Source organism: Myxocyprinus asiaticus, chromosome 15 (assembly GCF_019703515.2).
Source record: "Myxocyprinus asiaticus isolate MX2 ecotype Aquarium Trade chromosome 15, UBuf_Myxa_2, whole genome shotgun sequence".
Classification (NCBI taxonomy): Eukaryota; Metazoa; Chordata; class Actinopteri; order Cypriniformes; family Catostomidae; genus Myxocyprinus; species Myxocyprinus asiaticus.
The window spans coordinates 22,822,974-22,846,096 of record NC_059358.1 but is presented as its reverse complement, the minus strand read 5'-3'; the positions used below and the strand labels follow the sequence as shown (position 1 = coordinate 22,846,096).

The 23,123-nt window shown below is 37.0% G+C and overlaps 2 protein-coding genes and 1 non-coding gene across 6 annotated transcripts in view; 2 read left to right on the top strand and 1 right to left on the bottom strand.

Annotated features, from left to right (window-relative positions):
* The first annotated feature begins 5,310 nt into the window (after positions 1–5,310).
* trnat-ugu (transfer RNA threonine (anticodon UGU)) lies at positions 5,311–5,383 on the top strand. The gene has a single exon. It is a non-coding gene; the product is annotated as a tRNA-Thr (tRNA).
* A 158-nt stretch (positions 5,384–5,541) lies between these two features.
* LOC127452887 (INO80 complex subunit C-like) lies at positions 5,542–13,856 on the bottom strand. Its single transcript, XM_051718725.1, has 5 exons — positions 13,639–13,856; positions 7,321–7,419; positions 6,913–7,027; positions 6,651–6,711; positions 5,542–6,521 (listed from the first exon to the last, which is right to left on the bottom strand). The coding sequence occupies exons 1-5, from the start codon at positions 13,723–13,725 to the stop codon at positions 6,476–6,478; spliced, it is 408 nt and encodes a 135-aa protein (XP_051574685.1). The 5' UTR covers positions 13,726–13,856; the 3' UTR covers positions 5,542–6,475.
* Positions 13,857–18,609: 4,753 nt separating this feature from the next.
* Positions 18,610–23,123, top strand: part of LOC127452871 (polypeptide N-acetylgalactosaminyltransferase 1-like) — a 157,898-nt gene continuing 153,384 nt past the window's right edge. For all 4 annotated transcript variants that reach the window (XR_007899322.1, XM_051718696.1, XM_051718694.1 and 1 more), the window contains exon 1: positions 18,610–18,926. The gene's annotated coding sequence lies outside the window, so the exon portion shown is untranslated. The remainder of the gene's footprint in view (positions 18,927–23,123) is intronic.

The window sequence follows — 23,123 nt, the reverse complement described above, 5'->3', positions numbered from 1 at the left end:
GTAGAAATTTACTTTATTTAGTCAGCCACAATTACAGCAACTTAACCCATGAGGGAAAGTGTCCAATAATTGGACAGTTATAGGCGAGTAGTAATCAACTGGTCATGTGATCCTAACATGGTGATCCCATGAGGGGACCCTCTTAATGTAGAATAAAATGGCTTTTATAAGGTTACTGATATGACTGAAGTCTCCACCTCATGTGGGTGGTCATGATTTTATACATGTTTCAGACTTACAATTCATTTCTTAAGGAACTTTTTAATGAGGAAAAAAATATTGTTCATTGTTAGTTCGTGTTAGTTTATGTTGCATCACTAATCTTAACATAGACTACTTTTAATTAAAAAAGTACAGTATTAGTAGCCTATATGTTGAAATTAATATTATAAAAGATTAATAAGGGCTATAAAAGTATTGTTTATTGTTTGATTATGTTATAAAATATAGTTAACTAATTAACACAGCCTTAAAAGTGTTACCGACAAAGTTAACAGTGGTAAAATTTGCCCAACATTACATCATCACAGCTATCTTGAATGTGTGTGCATGGGTGAGTTGATGGCTGGTTGTGTTTTTTGAGAAGTCATATCAGTCACATCAGTTTGAAAAGAATTATATGGATGTTTTACATACTGTACACTGTAGACTGAGTTCAACTTCACTCTTATATGCTTAATTTAATTTGAAGTAGTGCAAACGCTTTTGCTGTTCCCTTAGATAAAACAATTTGTGCTGAAGATCAATTTGGTTTATGCCCCATGACAGACCCATTATAGAATAAAGGTGGAATATAAGATAATGGCATTTATATTTCAATTATATGTATTGCTGGTGGGAATAAATGACTTATTAACTTTGCAAAAACAGCTGTGTAGATGAGTCTGTCAGGCAATAATTGATCTTCTTTATGTGGAGCTTGACTCTGCATCAGAAAAAAATAGGCAGCTGACTTGCTATCTAATCAGTTAATGGCTTGACCAATGAATGGAACTCTTAAGGAAACTGGTCTCAGTTTGAAAAGCACCTTATTCCATCCAACCTCTGTATGCAGCCCATTCCATTGTCTTCCTTTCTTTCATCAAGTGAGACAGAAAGAATAATGTTAAGAAAATGTATTTGGTAAGGCATAAAAGTATATAAAATAATACATTATAATACACACACACACATACACACACGCACACACACACACACACACACACACAGACATATATATACATTTATTAAATTAACTAAGACTAAATACTTATCCATTCACTCACAAGTGGATGTTTTATATTTTAACAGTTATTGGTGAAGTTATAAATTGATGATGTGACTGATGGACATTCTTATAAAGGACATCTAATTTCAGTTTTACTTTTAATTTGATCACTTTAGCTGTGTTGTTGTTGTTGTGCTGTCAAATACACATGGAAAATTGACATCCTCTAATAATATGCACTTTACTTAAAAAAAAAAAAAAAAAGAATATTTCTGTAATTACATAGCTGTAACACTTTTTTATGTTATGCCTATTTTATATAATTCCCAAAGGAACAGAATGACACTAAAGAGATGAGAGCTACCTTTATTCATTTCATTCACTCTGTTCTTGTCTTTTCTTGGAATGCCATTACTTGCCATTTCACTCTTTCTGAGGTCTTTAATGTCAACTTCATAGTTCACTTTTTCCCTCTGCATGTTTCAAAGTGAGTTATTATTAGACATATAAAAAGAGAAATATATGACAGACAAATCACCACCATGCAGAGCTACACATTCACCAGAGTATTAGAATGCTGTCCTTAAGTTGTTTTTAACATTGCCAGTGATTCAACATTTAGCTTTAATGCACTAAAATAAAAAGTAAGTAAACCTCTTTCTTTGTGATTCCATGATTCCTTGAAAATGTAATTAACAATCCCTGCTATCCCAAAATCAAAGGTGGTGTTTTAGTATTTTTTTGATTTACAACATTACCTCAGTTGACTGACAAATGCTGTAATATTCAAAATGTTTTGTGAATTATATTATGCCTTTACAGCTCTTCTTTCCTGTTATAATGTTGGCTCTGGATCCTCTCTTGGCCACTGACCTGACCTGACTGCAGCTCTTTGATTCACCTCAATTTGCACTTGATGCAGTGTTTTGGCTATGCTATAACTGAGTAACAGTTTTGGTAAATGGTTGAGAGAGGAGTGGGGCAATGAGTGCAGTGAACACACTTGACATCTCTTTCATTTTTCATCATGATGAAGATGTTGCTACAAGTGGCTGGAGCATGCAATACATCAATAAACTATAGCTGGAGATTCTGTGTTGAGGTTCAATTGCAAACAACCATGAATTTTTTATTAATCAAACTTAAATTGCAATAAATTAAAGATTGGGCTTTTCCCTGGGTCATTGTTTAGAAAGTCACTCTAACTCAGTATGCCTCAAACTTGTGACAACTGAGAGATTTTAGCAGTATGTGTGTGTGTGTGTGTGTGTGTGCTCATGTTAGTTGAAGAAACACAAACACAGAGAGTACTTAAGAAGAAAAGAGAGAATAAATATGCAGTGCAAGTCATCAGTTTACAGTAGTATATCCTACACTTTTTGGAATAGTAACACCAGACACTGTTATTTTCTACAAAGATAGATATGATATTGCATTTTACTATATTAATTTTTATTCAGATCATTTGAAGTTAGGATAATTTGCATGATGTTTTTGCATATTAATAATACATTAATTATAACTAAAACAAGCTAAATTCCCAAACAACTTAGAATAACAAATAGCAAGAAAAATAAATAATAATAATAATAAAAAAACCATAATAATAATAATAATTTAAAAATAAATAAATAAATAAATAAAAAAGAAGAAGAAGAAGAAGAAGAAGAAAAAGAAAAAGGAAATTACTAATTGAAACTGAGGATTATAACAAATCTTACAGCTGGAAATCATACAGGACAAAGGCTGAGGGTCAAGTTGCAGTGGACATTTCCCCAAATCAGGAAGTGTGTATACATTTTCCAAAGTGCAGAAGTAATCCCATATTTTACACTACAGGATGTCAATATCATAGTGCTGTTGATGTTAAAGCAGTGTGGTATATATATATATATATAAATGAAAATATCCAATTAAAATAAATATATATGCCTCACATTTTGGACTTTCCAGTAATATGAATAGTAGTATAAATACAGGGGTCTTAAGCCCAACAATTCAGTTTAGTTCCAGCTGCCTAAGTGGATACATATCTGCATTTTTCTGAGATGGCATCAAGAGGCTGCAAGCATCCGGCAGATGCATTTTGCTATGTCTGCGGCCAATTTACCAAGATAAGAGCGAAAAAGTACTCTGTGGAAGCATCTGCTAAGATGTGCAGGTGCATTGTAAGATGAGGCATACAAGGCATATTTCGGCACATTCCGACCAAACCCTAGGTACCTCATTTCACCTGCGAGCACTGCAAAAAAACTCTGGAAGGTAAGATGGACAATTGTTGCTCAGAACTGTATATATATATATATATATATATATATATATATATATATATATATATATATATATATATATATATATATATATAAATTTAAATTGTAAAAGTTTTTAATTTTAAAATTTTTTACAATTTTCAATGTTATTGAAAAATGATATCATATATGAAAAATGTTGCAAGAATCTCTTACACATTAGTCATGGGTGAAATAAATGTATTTTTGTAGGATGGTACAGAGGGGAAAAGAGAGCCATGAAGTTCGCCATCCCAAGAATTTTGCATCAACATCGCCCTGGTGCCACATTGCCATGAGCTCCCCGTACCCACTCCTCTGGAGAGAGAGCAGCCGTCTTTATAAGAGAGCAGCCAGTCAGAAAGCGAGGTTGATGTTGTAGATCCAGATGACAATTTCAGAGGTGGAGCTGAGGAGAGAAACTCATACTACCCCAACCGAAAAGACCTCAATGACTTGATTACAGATCTTGGTCTCACCAAGTCCAATGCTGAGCTTTTGACATCTAGGCTCAAGCAGTGGAACTTGTTGGATGAAAGTGTGCAAGTCGCAGATCAAAGGAAGCATCACCAACCTTTTTCCAGCTTCTTCACCTGTCAAGATGGGCTCTGCTTCTGCCACAATGTGACCAGTCTTTTCGAGGCAATCGGAATCGCCTGTAACCAGAATGTGTGGTGCCTCTGCATTGACATCTCATCCAGGAGCCTCAAAGCCGTGCTGCTCCATAATGGTAACAAGTACCCGTCTCTTCCCCTGGCTCACTCAGTGCACCTCAAAGAGGATTACAACAGCATCAAGACCTTGCTGGACGCCTTGAAGTTTGATGAGTACATTTGGGGGCTGATTCGTGAAGTGATTTACAGTATAATCGTAAATCTCGAAAAACTACTCACTTTCTTTTGTAAGTCTTTTTTCTTTTGTAGTCATTTTTGTATTACTTTAGTATAAATACATGTTAATTTGGATTCATATGTTGTTTTTTTCTGACTTTATGTGAACAAAAAGACACAAATTCACCCGTTTTCTCATTGGAAATAGGTAAATTCCAAAATATCACTGTCCTGGTCACAAAAGCAAAGTTTGTGGGGAATAATAGCCCTTTTCTATACTTTTGAGGCATAAGCAATTAGGAAAAAACACTTACTTCTCAGTAACAAAAATGGTGTTACATAGTGTAATGAATAAAGTGTCCAACTGATAACAACACTCAGTAATCCTTCTGATAGTGTATCAGTGTTTTAATGTTAAACTGTTAAATGGTCCACAGTTTCTTTATTTAGTAGTATTAAAAATTGTTCTCAGCTCCACACTGATGAGTTCTGTTTTCCTTAGATTACTTCTGATGTGCAAAATATTTACGCTTAAAACATCATTGTACTTTTGTACTGTAAATTTAATCGAAGGAAAAAATCAATTTAATTCTAAAATAGGTGTGATTTCACAACAACATTCAAGAAAATGGCATTTCTTTTGTTCGGATAGCAATTTGTCTGAGTCTGTCCTTCAACTTTTTCTCCAGTGTAAAAAAAAAACATTCAGGGTAAGCCATTCATATGTATGTGCAGTTGATTCTGAGCTCCAACAATTAAAGGGCCATGGCAAATTCTGAAGCCACTATCCCAAGAGGCTGTTTGTGTGAGTTTAAATAGCATTACAGTTCACACATTGAGCTTTGACTACTTTATCACACCATTGAAACTTGTGTTAAGTTACCTTGGGCTATCTGCCAATTATTCTAGGTGTGACTAGATGTTTGTTGAACTGACACAAAGCAAACCCTTTATGACACTTACATGACTGGTAAATTTCAAGTGAGGCTCCATAGCTCAGTGGTTAGAGCACTGGTCTTGTAAACCAGGGGTCGCGAGTTCGATCCTCGCTGGGGCCTACCACAGTATGTTTTTATATTAGACCTTCAAAGAGTCATGAAAATGATCCTGAGATTGAAACAGGAACATTGGGACTGACGGAACATGGCATTTGGTGTTGACCTGGATGAATAAGAACCTTAAGACATGAGGAAAGAAACTGCAATACACTTCTCAATCTGACTGAAGACCTTAGATTGTTGATGAAAGACTGGAATACAATGTAAGCCATAAACAACCCAAACAGCATCACCTCATTGTTGCATTGTCCTCTAGTATTCCACTTAAAAAGCTGGTGGTGAGAGCTTATTGATCAGCTCCTCCATGGCTGAACTTATTGGCATGGATAAAGAGCCATTGTAGAAGTGGCCAAACTCCAGGCAGCATATTATCACCACAATCATAAAATCAAAGACTTAATTCATCAATGGTAAGAGACAACACAGTATGCTGTTCCTAACTGGGTGGAGGTTTGTTCCTTCTAGCCACCAGAGAGTGCCTTAGGGACCTGCTTCTTTTTATTGAGTTTATGGTCTAATTTACAATTGGTGGTTGTTTGCACCCGTGATTTTGAAAAGAGGAATGTGAGAATTTCTGTGTTGTGGTTTGCTCTGTTTCAACATATCATTGTAATACCTTATAATCTTGGTAGAGGGCAGCACAAAAAAAAAAAAAAAACATATCAGGGAATCAGAAGCTACAGTGCATTGTATTTGCCTATTAGTGCAATATCTAATATAATATAATTTTGTCCGACCCAAGACATTTAAGTTCTTCATAGGCTCAAACCAGCTCTACAGAGGAACCCATAGACCCATAAACCATTGTATTTTTTTCCACAAAACAATCCATTAAAAGTCTAGAACTGGAATGGAGTATATTATATTGCGGTAACCAAACAAATTCACGATAAAAGGTAGCCATAAACATCCACAGTGTTTAGAATCTGGTCGGTGTCTGATTGAGTATGCCATTCCTTTAGATACCAGTCAGCATGTACATGTGTGTGTGGGAGAATTGTATTCTCTCTCACGGTACAATGCAGGCGGCTTTGCGGAGAGACAGATATCCTGTCACCACGTCTGTAGGTAACTGTCAGATGTAAGAAAACTCTATCGATGCAAAGCACAGTTTAGTTTGAGGGTCAGTGTAGTTTGCCTAGAACAAAGATACAAAAATAATTAGGTGTCGTAAGATCTAATTCTTTGAATTTAGTGTCACACCCCTCTCAAAAAGTAACAATTACTTCTAACTGGTAACATTTCACAACAGATTGTGCAAACATACTGGAAGATGTCAAAGTACTTTTTAGCAGGTTTCATCGAAGGAGGCGCATCTATGCTACAGTCTGAAAGAGAAGCCAAAAGACAAAAAGGATTTTAAACACTGTAGATCACAAATAAATCAATAAATAAAATGACAATCTCTGCAATCAGTCTACAAACATGTTTTGATAATTTATCCCATCAGATGTTTATAACAAAAAATTTTACTAATTAATGTGATTTGTTTAACTATACCCTTTATTACTACAGGAAAATAGACTCACAGTTGGGATCAGTGATTTTCCAGGGCAGTGCTTTCTCTGCTGCCAGAATCTGCTTCAGATTCTTCCACGTCCGATTCTTCTTCACTGCTGCTGCTGCTCCTCCAATACCTGAGTGCTAGTGAGAGGGAATCATTTTAAGCTTGTGCATGCATTTAGTGAGTTGCTTAAGTTTTCAGTGCAATTCAGAACAAGGCTCTATTCTTACACAGTTTCTTGAATATCAATGGTTCAATAAACACTTTCAGCATTTTCTCCTAGTCTGACTCTCAAATCAACAAAAGCATAGAAAGATCTGAACTGCAAGATTAGACTCTTATCTCTAAAAAACAAAACATAGTTTAATAAAAGAAAGCATAGATTGTTTTGACAGATTAATGCACTTATAACATTTGCTAAAAACGTCTTTACCACAAAGTTGAGGTTTTTAAAAGGCAGGGTCTTGGTAGTGGATTCTACATCGACTGTGCCTGCTGATTTTCCTTCAGCAGTCCCCTCCACAGGAACAACCTGACAGAAATGCAGCAACATAGCAGTTATCAAGTTGGTAAGCAGTCCACGACAGCCCAAGTCAGTTTTATTTGTACAGCTTCACAACAGACATTGTTTCAAAGCAGCTTTACATAAAATAATGCCTGTGTAGAGCCCAGTGACCAAGCCAAAGGCAGCTCCAGCAATTACAGAGAAGACTTGTGGAGTAAGGTCAATATTAACTGTAGGAACAATGTCATGTTTAATTATTAAAATCTTCAAAAAGTACAACTTATGTCATTTATTCCTGATATCTATGAAATGCAGATCTAATGTCACCTAGGATAACTAAAATCTTGTAATTTTCCCTGTGTTTGAGTAGTAGTCTTTTTGCTGCTGCTACTGCTGTTGTTGTTGTTGTTGTTGTTGTTGTTGTTATTTGGTGACAGGGCTGTGTCTGTCATGGGGCTAACATCTTGCTTCTTGCCCTGGGCCTGAGAAACTAACGGCGCTGCTGTCTGAGCTTCACTCATCGGGACTGCCGCTGGATTTAAATCCCTGATATTGGATGCTCCCGGAGCGGGCGGTGCAGCCATTTGTCTTCTCGGTGTTTCACACAACGAGCATAACTTGACAATGAACAACTTGCTAAAATTCTGTAGGGATCACGTTTGCCAGCAGCTAATCACAACATCCCATTCACCCGGAAGAAGTAAGGAGGCTGTGCGTTTATCTTTAGGATCCGATGCTAAAGTTGATTCGGCCTGATGGTTCCTCTGATGTTAGTATACAAGTCCAAAAATCTAAAAGATTGTGAAAATGCGATGTAAATAGGATTGAATTGCATTACTTATAACTAGTATTAAAAAGAAACATTTCTGGAAAAAAATAAATCGACATATTGGTAACATTTTACAATAAGATTCTGTTTGTTAAAGGGTCATACCTTTTTTTTATTATTATTATTTTAATATATTCCTTGAGGTTCACTTTTAACATTTGTAAAGTTTTTTGAATTTTTATATATATATATATATATATATATATATATATATATATAAAAATATTCATATATTTGTATAACATCAGTGGCGAATTTTCAGGGCCAGCAAAGCCTTCTCTGCTGGCCTAACATGCCAAATAAATATTTTTCATCCTTTCATCCTCAATCACCTTTTTGCCTATGTATTTTTAATCGCTTTCCACTCTTAATTAATCTACAAACAAATAGAGAAAAACGAAAAGTTTATCCATTCAGAATTTATTCCATGATGCTTACAAGCGAAGCGTGACAACTGTTTCACAAATCGCATGCCCGAAACAGCGCGAGTCTGAGCTCCACCCCCTCAGGACTTCAGAATTTCAAAAGTGCAAATGAATGGGCAACTAAAGTCAGATTGTCAGATTCATCAGCCAATCAGATTGATTTATTTGTTCTTGGTGGGTGTGATCTTTAGTATGGTGGCTCTGAACCGTACGGTGAAAAAAAATAAAATAAAAAAATAAAAAATAAAAAATAGTGTCTCAGTTCCTTCCTGAGCCTGTCTTAAATGTTCTTCTCTCTTCAAAAAAAGTTTTTTTTTCTCTCTTAAAAAAATAAAAATAAATTTTCTCTCTTCAAAAAAAATTTTTTTTTCTCTCTTTTTTTTTCACTGTGCGGTTCAGAGCCACCGTACTTTAGAATATGTCCGGGTTGAGGCCTTCTAGCTGGTCTTGAGTGACGCAATCACGCTTTAAGTGATGTATGTAATTTGAAAGCGAAGAGCACGAGATATTGCTGATGAGTCGACTGTCATCACTGCCGCTATCACCATTGAGAAAGAGATCCTTATGGATTTAAAAACACGAGATGTTCTGCATGACCGTGTGATTGCTTAATTTATTAAAGAGGAAAGGAGGGCTGATTTTCACTTCAAGTAAATTGGTAAGTGTTTTTTGCATTGTTATAGCAACATCAGGAGTTTTCTAAGTGTAAATTAGGCTGCTGGAGCATTCAGCATCGGATCAAGTTTTGAAAAGTAGTGCTGCGTTCCATTCAACTCGGAAAGTCGGATTTTACAACTTCCTACTAGGAAAAGTGCAATAGAATGCATCTTGAAGTCAGAATTACAACTTGTAGGCTCGTGCAGAAACTCTCAACTCCGATTTCGCCGAGATGAAGGGGCATGATGTCACACAAACATGTCGACACTCAGGGAGATATACAAAGTAAGTCATAAACATTCACTTTATTAAGTAATATCGATAAATGAGTTCGTTTCCACATTACACGATATTGAAGCTTGTTTAACAAATGCCTGCAGAAACAAGTGTATAAAACATGGTAAATTATAATATCTTTTGATAATCGTACACCTGAAGCACAAATGCTAGCGCTGCAGCATTGTTTATCAGTTGGGTTGCTAGGAGACATCTCTTATGAGAGTCAAACCCCTGCTAAGCTAACGGGAGCGTTGCAGTTGTGTTTCCTTAAACATCATCTTCTGAATATCGGGGAATGGAATGCATTTATGGTCAGAGATATCAAGTAAGAATATCCCACATCCAACTTGAATGGAACGCATCATAACCGTGTACCCTGATGAAACGAAATTTATTGCAAGCAACATTTAAATCGCAAATATTATTAGATAGATTTTCCAGGTATTATAGACCTCCTTGGTAGATTCATATGAAAAATTATTATTTTTGAATGTCTGTTCAGGGGACGTTCATTTCACAAAACAGTCATGCTGCAGTTAAAATTAGGCTTGAGCATGAAGTGTCGTTTCAAGTTCTGGCTTTCGTGCGTGGACGTGTTTTTAAAATGTCAATTGGTATTAATAGTTAGCTACAACATAATGATGCCCAAAGGCATAAGGTGTCTTATTCATTGTGAAACTGTGTTTTCTTAATGGCATGAATCACACTGAAGGCCTAGACTTTAAATGCACGGCCCGCCACTGTATAACATGATAATTTTTCACCCTTATTCGGACCATCTGTCAGAATAGTACGGTTTTGGTGCTGCTTCTCCTTTAGGACTTAACAATAAATGCCCAATGTTCTGATTGTCTCTCTGGTCTTGACTGACCTGCTCTCTCTTTGCCATCTTACTGATCAATGCTACTGGATGGGGCTAAAAAGAGATAACGACTGTGTGTCGTTTGGAAGGCTGTGTCCTCCGGAGGTCGCATTTATCGGCCGCATACGTCATTGAGGCTGTCTCGTTTCAGAAAAGCAAGTAGGACACTTCGAATGCAGCCTTCGAATGTGACCTTCTTTCACGGGAATTCGGAGGATGCATGAGGTGTATCCTTCGTGGGCTCTCACAACACACAATTCTTTGCTTCAACGGAAATGTCTAAAAAAAATTTAAATATGATGTTCAAACGCATGTTAATTCCCAAGTTGAAGTACCTCAGTAGATGGGTGCAGAGTATATAATAGGTATAATTATATTAATATAGAATTAAAATGAAGTATTAGACTAAAAGTACACTTGTACAGTCTATTTTCTTTTCTCTCTACATCATTTTAACTCTCCTAAAATGTACCTCATATATTCCCTTCCAAAGAGACTCTGTTCCCTTCTCACTCAAAGCACTCGCGCTTGTTAAAGTGGCGTGCTGTCATAGCAACCATGTTACGTTCCGTTTACGTACATCCTACGAAGGCGTCTCGTTTAAACAAAACTTGTTTAAAGGAGGACACTCGGTATACTGCAGCCTTCAAAGGACGCGACCTCCGGAGGACGCATCCTTCCAAACGAGACACAGTCAACGTGAAGTAGGCGTTGATGTGTTGTTGTGGAGGCGGTCAGAAGCAAATGTTTTACCACAGTGTGACATGTGACATGTGGAGGATGTAGAGAAAGAGTCGTTTTGGCAGCTTGGTTTCAACAAATGCTCTTTTTGCAGTGAGGAGGAAGTTTTGAGTTCTGAAACTTACAGTTTGTTTTTATAGTACATTGACCTTATATTTTAAAAGATCAAGGGACATTTGATTCCTCATGTCATTGTCATGATTTTATACGTTTCAAACTTACAATTCATTTCTTAAGGAACTTTTTAATGAGGAAAAAAGTCCTCTAATCTTAATATAGACTACTTTTAATTAAAAAAGCGCAGTATTAGTAGCCTATATGTTGAAATTAATATTATAAAAGATTAATAAGTGCTATAAAAGTATTGTTTATTGTTTGTTTATGTTATATATATATAGTACCTATAAAAGTGTTACAGACAAAGTTAACAGTGGTAAAATTTGCCCAACATTACATCATCACAGCTATCTTGAATGTGTGTGCATGGGTGAGTTGATGGCTGGTTGTGTTTTTTGAGAAGTCATATCAGTCACATCAGTTTGAAAAGAATTATATGGATGTTTTACATACTGTACACTGTAGACTGAGTTCAACTTCACTCTTATAAACTTAATTTAATGTGAAGTAGTGCAAACGCTTTTGCTGTTCCCTTAGATAGAACAATTTGTGCTGAAGATCAATTTGGTTTATGCCCCATGACAGACCCATTATAGAATAAAGGTGGGATATAAGATAATGGCATTTATATTTCAATTATATGTATTGCTGGTGGGAATAAATGACTTATTAACTTTGCAAAAACAGCTGTGTAGATGAGTCTGTCAGGCAATAATTGATCCTCTTTCTGTGGAGCTTGACTCTGCATCAGAAAAAAATAGGCAGCTGACTTGCTATCTAATCAGTTAATGGCTTGACCAATGAATGGAACTCTTAAGGAAACTGGTCTCAGTTTGAAAAGCACCTTATTCCATCCAACCTCTGTATGCAGCCCATTCCATTGTCTTCCTTTCTTTCATCAAGTGAGACAGAAAGAATAATGTTAAGAAAATGTATTTGGTAAGGCATAAAAGTATATAAAATATACATTATAATACACACACACACACACACACACACACACACACACACACACACACACACATATTTATTAAATTAACTAAGACTAAATACTTATCCATTCACTTACAAGTGGATGTTTTATATTTTAACAGTTATTGGTGAAGTTATAAACTGATGATGTGACTGATGGACATTCTTATAAAGGACATCTAATTTCATTTCATTTGATCACTTTAGCTGTGTTGTTGTTGTTGTTGTTGTTGTAGGACTGCACCTAACGATTGTTTTTTTATAGATTAATCTAACGATTCTTTTTCCGATTAGTCGATTAATCTAACGAATAATTTTCTGTTTATTCTAAAGATTTTTTTAATAATTATTACTTGATTAATATAACAATTAATTAACCCAGAATAAATATAAAAAACTTGTCTCATTAATATTTCATAGTTGTAATAGGTTTCAAAACAGCAACTATGAATGCAAACTTTAATACAGTGAAAGAGACAATCTATTAGCATAACAGAAATATATGGAAATTTTTATTTATTTATAACATTCTTTTGAATGTCCATGTATATTTGATGCCATGAGTGTACCTTCATTTACTATTACTATTATTTTGAATGGCCATGGAAAATGAAGCAATGTGATAACAATTTTACCTGGTCACAAAAAGTAGTCCGTTAATTTACCTGATGAACTTTCACCTTTTGCTGACCCTTTATGCTTCGAGGAGCTGATGTGTGCTTCTAAATCACTTGCACCTTTATTAGCAACTGACACATAAGTGCCAGCTTTACATGTCATACATTCTGCTTCTCACGGATCTCGACCTGGACGAAAGCATGGGAATTTTTTTTGCTAATCTTCTGTAAATTTGCACTTTCGTTTGGGCATTGTTTCCATTCAGCTGTCATTTGCTGCTACTGTCAAGCAACTGTTTGATGCCGAACACAACAGCGCGTTCGCGGAGAGATTGACAGGCAGGAATTTGGACAATAGTTGCTGCAAGCCTCTTATAATCTACCAATTGGTGTGCGAGAAGGCGGGACTTACAAAGGGGGGTTAAAGCAATGAAAATATGCGCGCACACACAATGAAGTATTAGACCAGATGCACATCATAATGCAACTAAAGCCGAATCCCGGACATTTTTGCAAATTTAGAAATCCCCGCCGGACGCTTTTTAAGGTCCGAAAAAGAGGGCATGTCCGGGAAAAAGAGGACGTATGGTCACCCTACGTTAGCAGCGGTGCAGAAATTACTTTTAACATGGGGGCGATGAGGAAACATTTAGAAAATACATTTTAAGTGACTACTACTAACAGAAACACTTGTTGTAATACTAATATGTCATGCTTGGGTGGGGACAAAAAGTAAACAGGACTTACGTCTTGACAAGCGCTCTGGGATGCTTTCGCTTCAAGTGTTCGCTCATGGCGGTTGTACTGCTGTGATAAGCCATTTCCAATTTGCATAGCTTACACAGCACCACATTGTTGAGTCTCTGGCTAAAATACTCGCACGCTTTAGATGACCGTGGGCAAGTGTTTTTTAGCTGCAGCTTTTTTCTTCGGGGGAATCCATGCTTAAACCGTATGCTGCCATTTTAATTACTCCACTGCGACGCGCCAACGCATGTTATGCAAATCGATTTATTTCTGTAATCGTCCCAGCCCTATGTTGTTGTGCTGTCAAATACACATGGACTTAACTTTTTGGAGTTATATAAAATTGACATCCTCTAATAATATGCACTTTACTTAAAAAAGTGTTACAGCCATGTAATTACAGAAATATTCTTTTTTTTTTTTTTTTATGTTATGCCTATTTTATATAATTCCCAAAGGAACAGAATGACACTAAAGAGATGAGAGCTACCTTTATTCATTTCATTCTCTCTGTTCTTGTCTTTTCTTGGAATGCCATTACTTGCCATTTCACTTTTTCTGAGGTCTTTAATGTCAACTTCATAGTTCACTTTTTTCCCTCTGCATGTTTCAAAGTGAGTTATTATTAGACATATAAAAAGAGAAATATATGACAGACAAATCACCACCATGCAGAGCTACACATTCACCAGAGTATTAGAATGCTGTCCTTAAGTTGTTTTTAACATTGCCAGTGATTCAACATTTAGCTTTAATGCACTAAAATAAAAAGTAAGTAAACCTCTTTCTTTGTGATTCCATGATTCCTTGAAAATGTAATTAACAATCCCTGCTATCCCAAAATCAAAGGTGGTGTTTTAGTATTTTTTTGATTTACAACATTACCTCAGTTGACTGACAAATGCTGTAATATTCAAAATGTTTTGTGAATTATATTATGCCTTTACAGCTCTTCTTTCCTGTTATAATGTTGGCTCTGGATCCTCTCTTGGCCACTGACCTGACCTGACCTGACTGCAGCTCTTTGATTCACCTCAATTTGCACTTGATGCAGTGTTTTGGCTATGCTATAACTGAGTAACAGTTTTGGTAAATGGTTGAGAGAGGAGTGGGGCAATGAGTGCAGTGAACACACTTGACATCTCTTTCATTTTTCATCATGATGAAGATGTTGCTACAAGTGGCTGGAGCATGCAATACATCAATAAACTATAGCTGGAGATTCTGTGTTGAGGTTCAATTGCAAACAACCATGAATTTTTTATTAATCAAACTTAAATTGCAATAAATTAAAGATTGGGCTTTTCCCTGGGTCATTGTTTAGAAAGTCACTCTAACTCAGTATGCCTCAAACTTGTGACAACTGAGAGATTTTAGCAGTATGTGTGTGTGTGTGTGTGTGTGCTCATGTTAGTTGAAGAAACACAAACACAGAGAGTACTTAAGAAGAAAAGAGAGAATAAATATGCAGTGCAAGTCATCAGTTTATAGTAGTATATCCTACACTTTTTGGAATAGTAACACCAGACACTGTTATTTTCTACAAAGATAGATATGATATTGCATTTTACTATATTAATTTTTATTCAGATCATTTGAAGTTAGGATAATTTGCATGATGTGTTTGCATATTAATAATACATTAATTATTACTAAAACAAGCTAAATTCCCAAACAACCTAAAATAAAAAATAGCAAAAAAAAAAAAAAAAAAAAAGGAAATTACAAACTGAAACTGAGGATTATAACAAATCTTACAGCTGGAAATCATACAGGACAAAGGCTGAGGGTCAAGTTGCAGTGAACATTTTCCCAAATCAGGAAGTGTGTGTACATTTTCCATAAAGTGCAGAAATAATCCCATATTTTACACTACAGGATGTCAATATCATAGTGCTGTTGATGTCAAAGCAGTGTGGTATATATATATAAAAAAATGAAAATATCCAATTAAAATAAATATCACATTGAAAAAAGTAAAAAATATGGACCAGTGTGCTACTATTTTAAAACCAACACTGTGAACACACCTTCACAAATGGCCTGAAATAAATGCTTCACTGGTAATGTCCACAATTCCTAACCAAAATACAAAGGAATTGTAGCAATTCCTTGCAACTTGACAATAACTGAACCCAGTCAGTCAGACTGTATATTAGTCTGGATTGTATTTTATAAGCTGTTAAAGGGATAGTTTACCCAAAATGTAATTCATGTCATCATTTTGTCACCCTCTTGTTGTTCCAAACACCTATGATTTCCTTTATTCCGTGAAACACAAAAGGAGATGTTAGGCTGACTGACAGACTAACGCTGTGTCTGAATATCCATACTTCTCTACTATATAGTATGCCAATGGAGTAGTATGTTCGAATCCTCAGTATTCATAAAACAGTAAGCCAGAAATACACAGATGACCTATTTCCGGTGAGATTCTGAAGTGCGAATTGCCTGGACACTTGCAATCTCATAATCGCTCGGGAGCTGAGAAGACAGCATGTTCAAAATGCTGGATTTAAAAGAATGGCTGTGAACCGCGAGTCAGACGACTCTTTTCAACTTCAAGTGATGTAAGGGCCTTCCCACTGGTGGTACTAAAGCCGATTTTAGGTACTTTTCCAGGGAAGATACTTTTGGGCATATAGGGACTGTGGGAGGTGCTGCAGCCTGTAATTGGTCAAAAACTTCCACTGAGAAAGGAATGGAGCTCCATAGCCACCAATAGTAAACAACTAGCTGCTAGCCTGCTACTCAGAGGATTGCGCTAATTTTACAATTCCCTTAAAAGAAATAGCATAAAACAAACAAAGTATCCTAAGAGAATCACCCGCTTCACATGTGTGTGCGTGTGACTTCATAGGGAGATGTTCATCGAGAGTGGGTAATTTAACTTTATTATACACTAAACGTCATGAAATCTAGTTTATGTGAGGGTAATATTGCTTGCCTGTTACTGTGTGGTTAATTTGCATCAAGACTCTTTTTTAAGTCAACGAGTGAGTATTTCAGTACAGTAATTTATGTTGAGTCATAAAAGCCTTTATTGTAAAAGATTGTGTTGATAAATAGGTTTATAGTGCATTTTCATCATGTTGTCCTCTGAGTCTGCCGTGTGCTGCGCGGTTAAACAGTGCTTTTGCCGCCTCATCTCATCTCTCCCTCCGGTTGCTGCATGGAGCACCGCACGCACAGCTCACGAGCCCAGTTTAAACTGTAACTTGAAGACACAGGCTGTGTCCGAAAACTGGAAAATACTGCCTTCGGAGGCTGTATAAGGATGGATGAAGGTAGGATAAAATAAGGTGCCATTTAAACAGTTCAGAGAGTTCCATTCATCCAAAAACACTGTTGTTTAAACTATAAACTGATAAGGTAGCTGCCTACGTTTTCCGATGCAGCCAAAGTTCTTATAAAACAACCCTAAACAAACAAAAGTGCAGCTCCGATCCTGGCGTCCTCCGTCGGTGTTGTTAATTTTGTTGTTGTTGTTGCTATTGAAATGCGCATGCAAAAAATGTCAGAATAAAAATGGTCGATACTAGATAATGTGGTTACTTTGTGAGTGCAAATGCAACAGGGGAAAAGTCTCATCGGGTGTCCCTTTCCTCGTAAAAGTTCTCATCTAGAAAGTTACTAAGGGAAAAGTACCAGGACTGTAGGTGGAAAAGGGTCTATATATACCAAAAAAGTGGTTCCTTGTACTAAAATGGTGCTTGTTTAACAAAACCAGAGTAGATTTTTTTCGCTGTTGTTGTTATTACGTCATATATTTGGGTCACGGGTCAATACCCACGTTCTGGATGAAGTATGTCCGGAATCTATTTATACTACTCACATGCATGCCTAAAGAAAGTACTGTTTTACTGACCGAGAAGGGCGTACTTCATCAAATACAGTACATACTCTGACAGTATGCGTTTTCGGATGCAGGGTCAGTCACCATTCACTTTCATTGTATGGACAAAAGTGGCCTGCAATTAAAGCAAATAGTGACTGATTGTAACATTCTGCTTAAAATCTCCTTTTGTGTTCCACAGAAAAAAAAACATACGTGTTTGGAACAACATGAGGGTGTGTAAGTGAATTTTCATTTTTGGGTGAAATTTCCCTTTAAGAGTTATTGGTTGGATCTCATTTTCATCCAAATGTGAGAAATAGAGTATTGTCAGAAGCCTCAAATGTTGAAGCCCATTTTTAGACAATATCTGAACCACTACATAAAATGCTAGATTTTTACCTGTTAATAGACCTTTTTTGCACTCCAGGTTTTGGAACGTGGAAGTAAACGTCTGCAGGGTAAACTTCGACAGTGGTGAATGGGAGTGAATGGGAGATCACAGCAAATATTATTTTCACTTACCCATTTGCTCCAAGAGCAAAAGAAAAAATCAACTATTACGTTTGAATGACTTTCCAGAAGAGGAAAAAAATAGGGAGCAGTGGATTAAGACAGTAAAATGTGAGAAGTTGCCAAATTTACTGTCACTCTCTCAGCAGCTGTAATAAAAACTCCCTCGCAGCTGTGATAATTCGTTTTTTAAAACTAATTCCAGGATAATATAACACAAAGCATAATGTTATACATTTACATTCAATATTTAAAAAAATGATAATATGAAAAAGTTTGCGAGATTTACGCTGCTAAATCAGGCGGAAACGCGTCATCACAGTCTGTGAAATAGGTCTGTTCAAACCTGAAGAACATAATAAAGGATTGCAAAGGATCAATACATCAACTCCCTCAGAACATGATCTCTGCACCTTCGCAAGGATGTTCATAAATTATTTACTGAGATGGTGAGTGGGTTAAAAATATTATTGCCCCTGTCCACCCTTATCGATTCCTATTTGCTAGATAATGTAGCACAACAGAAGCCATTATGGCCAATGGATTGACAGTTCTCTTCCGGGTTGACAGAGTGGGCGGGTCTCTTCTGCTTCTCCCGTTATAGACCGAGCAGCGGCGCTGAGCGCTTTCAGCCGGAGCCAAGCGCTCATCCCGCAGACGAGTGTCTTCGATCCTTGGCTAAATTACACCATAATTACCAGTGAACAGGCCAGACTGCTCGCACTAAACTAGAGGTTCGCCATTGCCCTAAGAGCGAGACGGCGGAATTTGAGAAAAGCTTTGCATTTCGGGCACAAGTCTCTGATCTATCATGTTGGGGATTAATTTTTGAGGTACTACGATCTGAAGATCAAATTTTTTCAGTGTGTGGTGACGCGCTGGGACGAACGATCTTGAACATTTTCTGTGATCGTTTCGCTCGCTGTCGGAACGACAGAAGGTAAAGCATTTAAATTTTTACATCAAACAACAAACCCGCATAATTATCCGCTCCCGAGTCCGTTACTCGGGCTGGTCTATAGCAGATGTTTTGGTTGCTTCATGTGTCAGTCAGTGTTGAACAGAGAACCATTAATCACCAATGCTCCAACATACAGTTTGGCACAGAGCAGCGCTGTTTCAATACAGCAATGCGACTTTTTCAGTGTCTGTAAAATCTCCCGTAAGAAAACCCAAACGGTCACACTGAAAGTATGTCGCTGTCTGACGGTGCTTTCGGAATGACTTGACCGTGCAGCAGATATTTGCTCTTTGAGGGCTGCTTTTACACGCTATATAAATATTAAAAATTGACTGACATTAAAAAATAATTGACCTTTGAGTTTCGTCTCTAATTTGATATTATTACTTTGCAGTGAGGATAGGTGTTAGGAAACTTTGTCCTCAGATGTCTTGTCCATAGAGCTGTGTTTCGAAACAGATTTCCAGATTCGATTTCGATTCATGAACTCGCAATTCGATTCTGATTCTACTTCATATAGGTGTATTATAATGTCCGTTTTGCTTCATATGAAACAAAGTCTCTCAGCTAATGCTTTAAAATTATACAGGTGACCTTCTAACTTGGGACATTATACAAATATATATTTAAAAAACTCAACACCCCAAAACTGATGAAAACTTTAAAGTGAAAGGAAAGGATCGTTCTTGTGATTTTAAAGGGATAGTTCACATAATTTACTCACCCAAATGCCATCTCAGATGTGTATGACTTACTTTCTTCAGCAGAACACAAACGAAGATTTTTAGAAAAATATTTCAGCTTTGTAGGTCCATACAATGCAAGTGAATGTTGATCAGACCTTTGTAGCTCCAAAAAAAACATAAAGGAAAAATATAAGTAATCCATAAGACTCCAGTGTTTAAAATCCATATTTTCAGAAGCAATATAATAGGTGTGGGTGAGAAACAGAACAATATTTAAGCCATTTTGTACTCTAAATCTCCACTTTAACTTTCACTTTCAGATTTGAAAGTGATAGTGGAGATTTAGAGTAAAAAAAAAAGGACTTACATTTTGATCAGTATTTTAAATAAGTTGTCAGTCATGCTTACAGCAAATGATGGCCTCAAACTGCTGTCCAGATTGGGCAGCGTCCACTTCTCTAGATTTTATTACATTTGGAGCTCTGTGGCGGGGCTGTCTTTACAGATCCAGTGGATGATTGATCATTGAGACAGACGCTGCACTTATGTCTCAGTAATCACTGGAAGGACCATTAGAAGATATGAGAGTAGAGATGGCGGGTGGTGGGCCCCTGGAGTCCGCCAGGCAAAAATGAAGCTGTACAAGCAGAGAAGGCAGGAACGGATCTGTCATGTTTTTTTTCACAAAGGAGAGAGAGAAGAGAGAACGAGATATCCATTATTTATCTGCTGCTCCTTTGCCGACTTCTCAGCTCTAAACAGTGCAGGCTATTTGGGTTTTGGACAGGGGGCTTTCAGACCCCCGGCTACATGCCCCTGTTAGTTGTGTGGAATTGACTGACCCTGTGTGTGAGAGGTAAAGTGTAGCCTGAGAGCATGAGCTGAAACAGTCAAATGGTTGTTGTGTTTGGAGCATAGCTTGCTTTAAACCGTAAGGCAAAGAAGCAGCATGGTGGAATCCAAACTATAATATGATATCTATGTAGAATTCAAAGACTTTTTCATAATTTACAAAAGATTTGTATGCCGCTCAGTGTTCAGAAATGTAACAGAGGAGAGGCTGCTCTTAGAGTGGGACCTACATTTATAGGAAATGAATCATATTCCACAGGACTGGGCTGTAAAACACAGCATGCTGTTTCTCCCTCAGCAAGACTTCGGCAGAACTGCAGATGCGCATCATCAATGCTTATGCGCACACCCTCTTGTGTGTGTGTGTGAGAGAGAGCCAGCATGCACATAATGTACGCATGTTGTTTGAGTGAAAGGGGGTGTGGTTATATGCTTGACACAGTATTGTGCGTTTGTCTTAAGTTTTGTTAATAATGTGTAAATTTGAGCTATAAGTTTGTGTATGTATGTGTTGGGAAGGAGGGGGATATTTAGTGTGTTCTCCAAGAGCCTTGGGAACAATAGTCCCATTCTGTGGCTCTCCCTAGCTGCTGCCCGGGCCCAGCCGACTGTTTGCCAGAACAGACAGACAGATGGAGGGGATCGTGTTCCTGCGGCACCTGGCATCACAGAGCACAGGAATGCCATTGTTCCTCTGCAACCCAGCGGCCGACTCACTTTCCTGGACGTGCGGTGTCGAAGCGAGGGCGGAACAGAATTATAAGTTGTATGACATACCAAATAGCAGTTAGAGTGCTGTCGACAGTCACTGGCAGCATTTGACATGACAGCCAGGGAGAGTGAAAGCCTATAAGAGAAAACCCAGGACTGGTTGTCCAGGGTCATCAGTAATGGATTAGATTAAGAGCCTCCATTGGCACTTGTGAGGCACTCTGAAATTGACATTCAGGTTAATGGGGATCTCCAGAGAGCCACTTGATGGTGGATGCCAGACGAGGCGGGACCTGTAATGTCATATTTTAATCCATTCTCCTTAAATAGAAATGATTGACAAGCAAATTTGTTTCATAACCTTTCCGTCTAGTTCCTGTTGTTCTGAAAGTCCCATAATGTTCTCTTACTTTATGATCTCTTCACAATATATGATATAACTTTCGATGTGACTGTTGGCAGTGGTTTCTATGCTTAGTTGGCATGAAATACTTTCGGAAAGTTGACATGTCCTGCAGTGCGACATGTTATACTCCATCTAAAACTATTTGGCTAATTTTTTTTTATAGTTTTTATGACCTTATATTAATTGAAAGACTACATTGAATATTTGTCCCTTATACATTCATATAAATTTTAACCCAATATCTTGATATTGGATGGTTACAAAAAATACACAGACATTATGCATCTACAGTACTACCCATATTTGTATTGTATTCAAATTGGGTTTGCAAAGTGTGGTTTGCTCATTATGACCATTCTTGTACACAGTAGACACCTGCAGTCCAGACTTTCACTTTCATTAATTGTGGAAGCTCATAAAGTTAAGGTGATTCAATGTGCACATTTAATAACTGAGACTGTTACTTCTTGAGTTTCAGGTGAGGAACTGAAACATCAGGGGATAATCAAGAAAGATTGCCAGACAGAGAGAGGGAACTGTCCTTTGAGCAATGGAGCAGTAGACAGATGAGATCAGCACAAAATTCCTCACACACCAAATTCAATTTTGAAAAAGAAAATCACTTAGAAAGGGAACAAGATTTTTATTTGCGGAAATAGCTTTGGATAATACAAATAATTCTGAATAATAATAGTAGATAAGTAGGTTCTGTATGTGTCTATTAATATCAAGTAGCAACCTTGTGTTTGTTTATTCAAGAGGCAAGGATATAATTGGTAGGGATACACTGATACCACTTTTTCTCTACCGATCTGATTCCGATACCTGAACTCTTGGTATCGGCTGATACCAATCCTGATCCGATACCAGTACTGTTTTATTCTTAATCAGTTTATATGGAATATCTATACCTTACTGTGTGGAACTAACGGGGATACTCATTTATGTGGAAAGAACCCCACTAACCTTTAACTACGCATTATTTCAATATACTGTAAATGTGTAGCATATTAAGAAAAAACTTTAACTAGTCTACTGGATAATGCAGCTGCAAAAATAACAGTAATTCCAGTCTGCAGTAGAAAAGAAGCCAGTTCCCTAAACTGTTGAACTTAAAAGGATTCAGATTTCTGTTTTTTTCACTTTAGTCTTTTTTTTTTGTTTTTTTCACTTCAATTGTAATAGAATGAAATTTCACTTTCAGATGTCAATATTGGAGCCAATATCGATTCAGGTATGGTATCGGGGTATCCCTAGTTATTGGATTGGCTCTGGAGTCTTGCTGCTGTGGAGATGCAGATCTTTAGCTCATGAGCCATCGAATAGCAAATTCGCCGTAATGATTTCTGAGATTTCTCCTCCAATTCGGGGCAATATTTGTAGGAAATGCTGACAGGCTTTTTTTTAGCCATTGTTGCACTGTACCGCGCAGGTCTGGAAAAAACAGTAAAGCTCATTAGAGCTGATTTGATCTGTAGCGCATCAGGCGATGTTGCATGTTCTATATCATTAACCAGCCAT

What these genes read in the sequence shown, in the direction of transcription:
- LOC127452887 (XM_051718725.1), bottom strand. Translation starts at nt 13,725, where the DNA reads ATGCAAATTGGAAATGGCTTATCACAGCAGTACAACCGCCATGAGCGA. An exon ending in CCCAGAGCGCTTGTCAAGAC is followed by an intron (nt 7,420 to 13,638) that starts GTAAGTCCTGTT and finishes CATTTCTGTCAG; the next exon opens with GTTGTTCCTGTGGAGGGGAC. An exon ending in TTAAAAACCTCAACTTTGTG is followed by an intron (nt 7,028 to 7,320) that starts GTAAAGACGTTT and finishes CCCTCTCACTAG; the next exon opens with CACTCAGGTATTGGAGGAGC.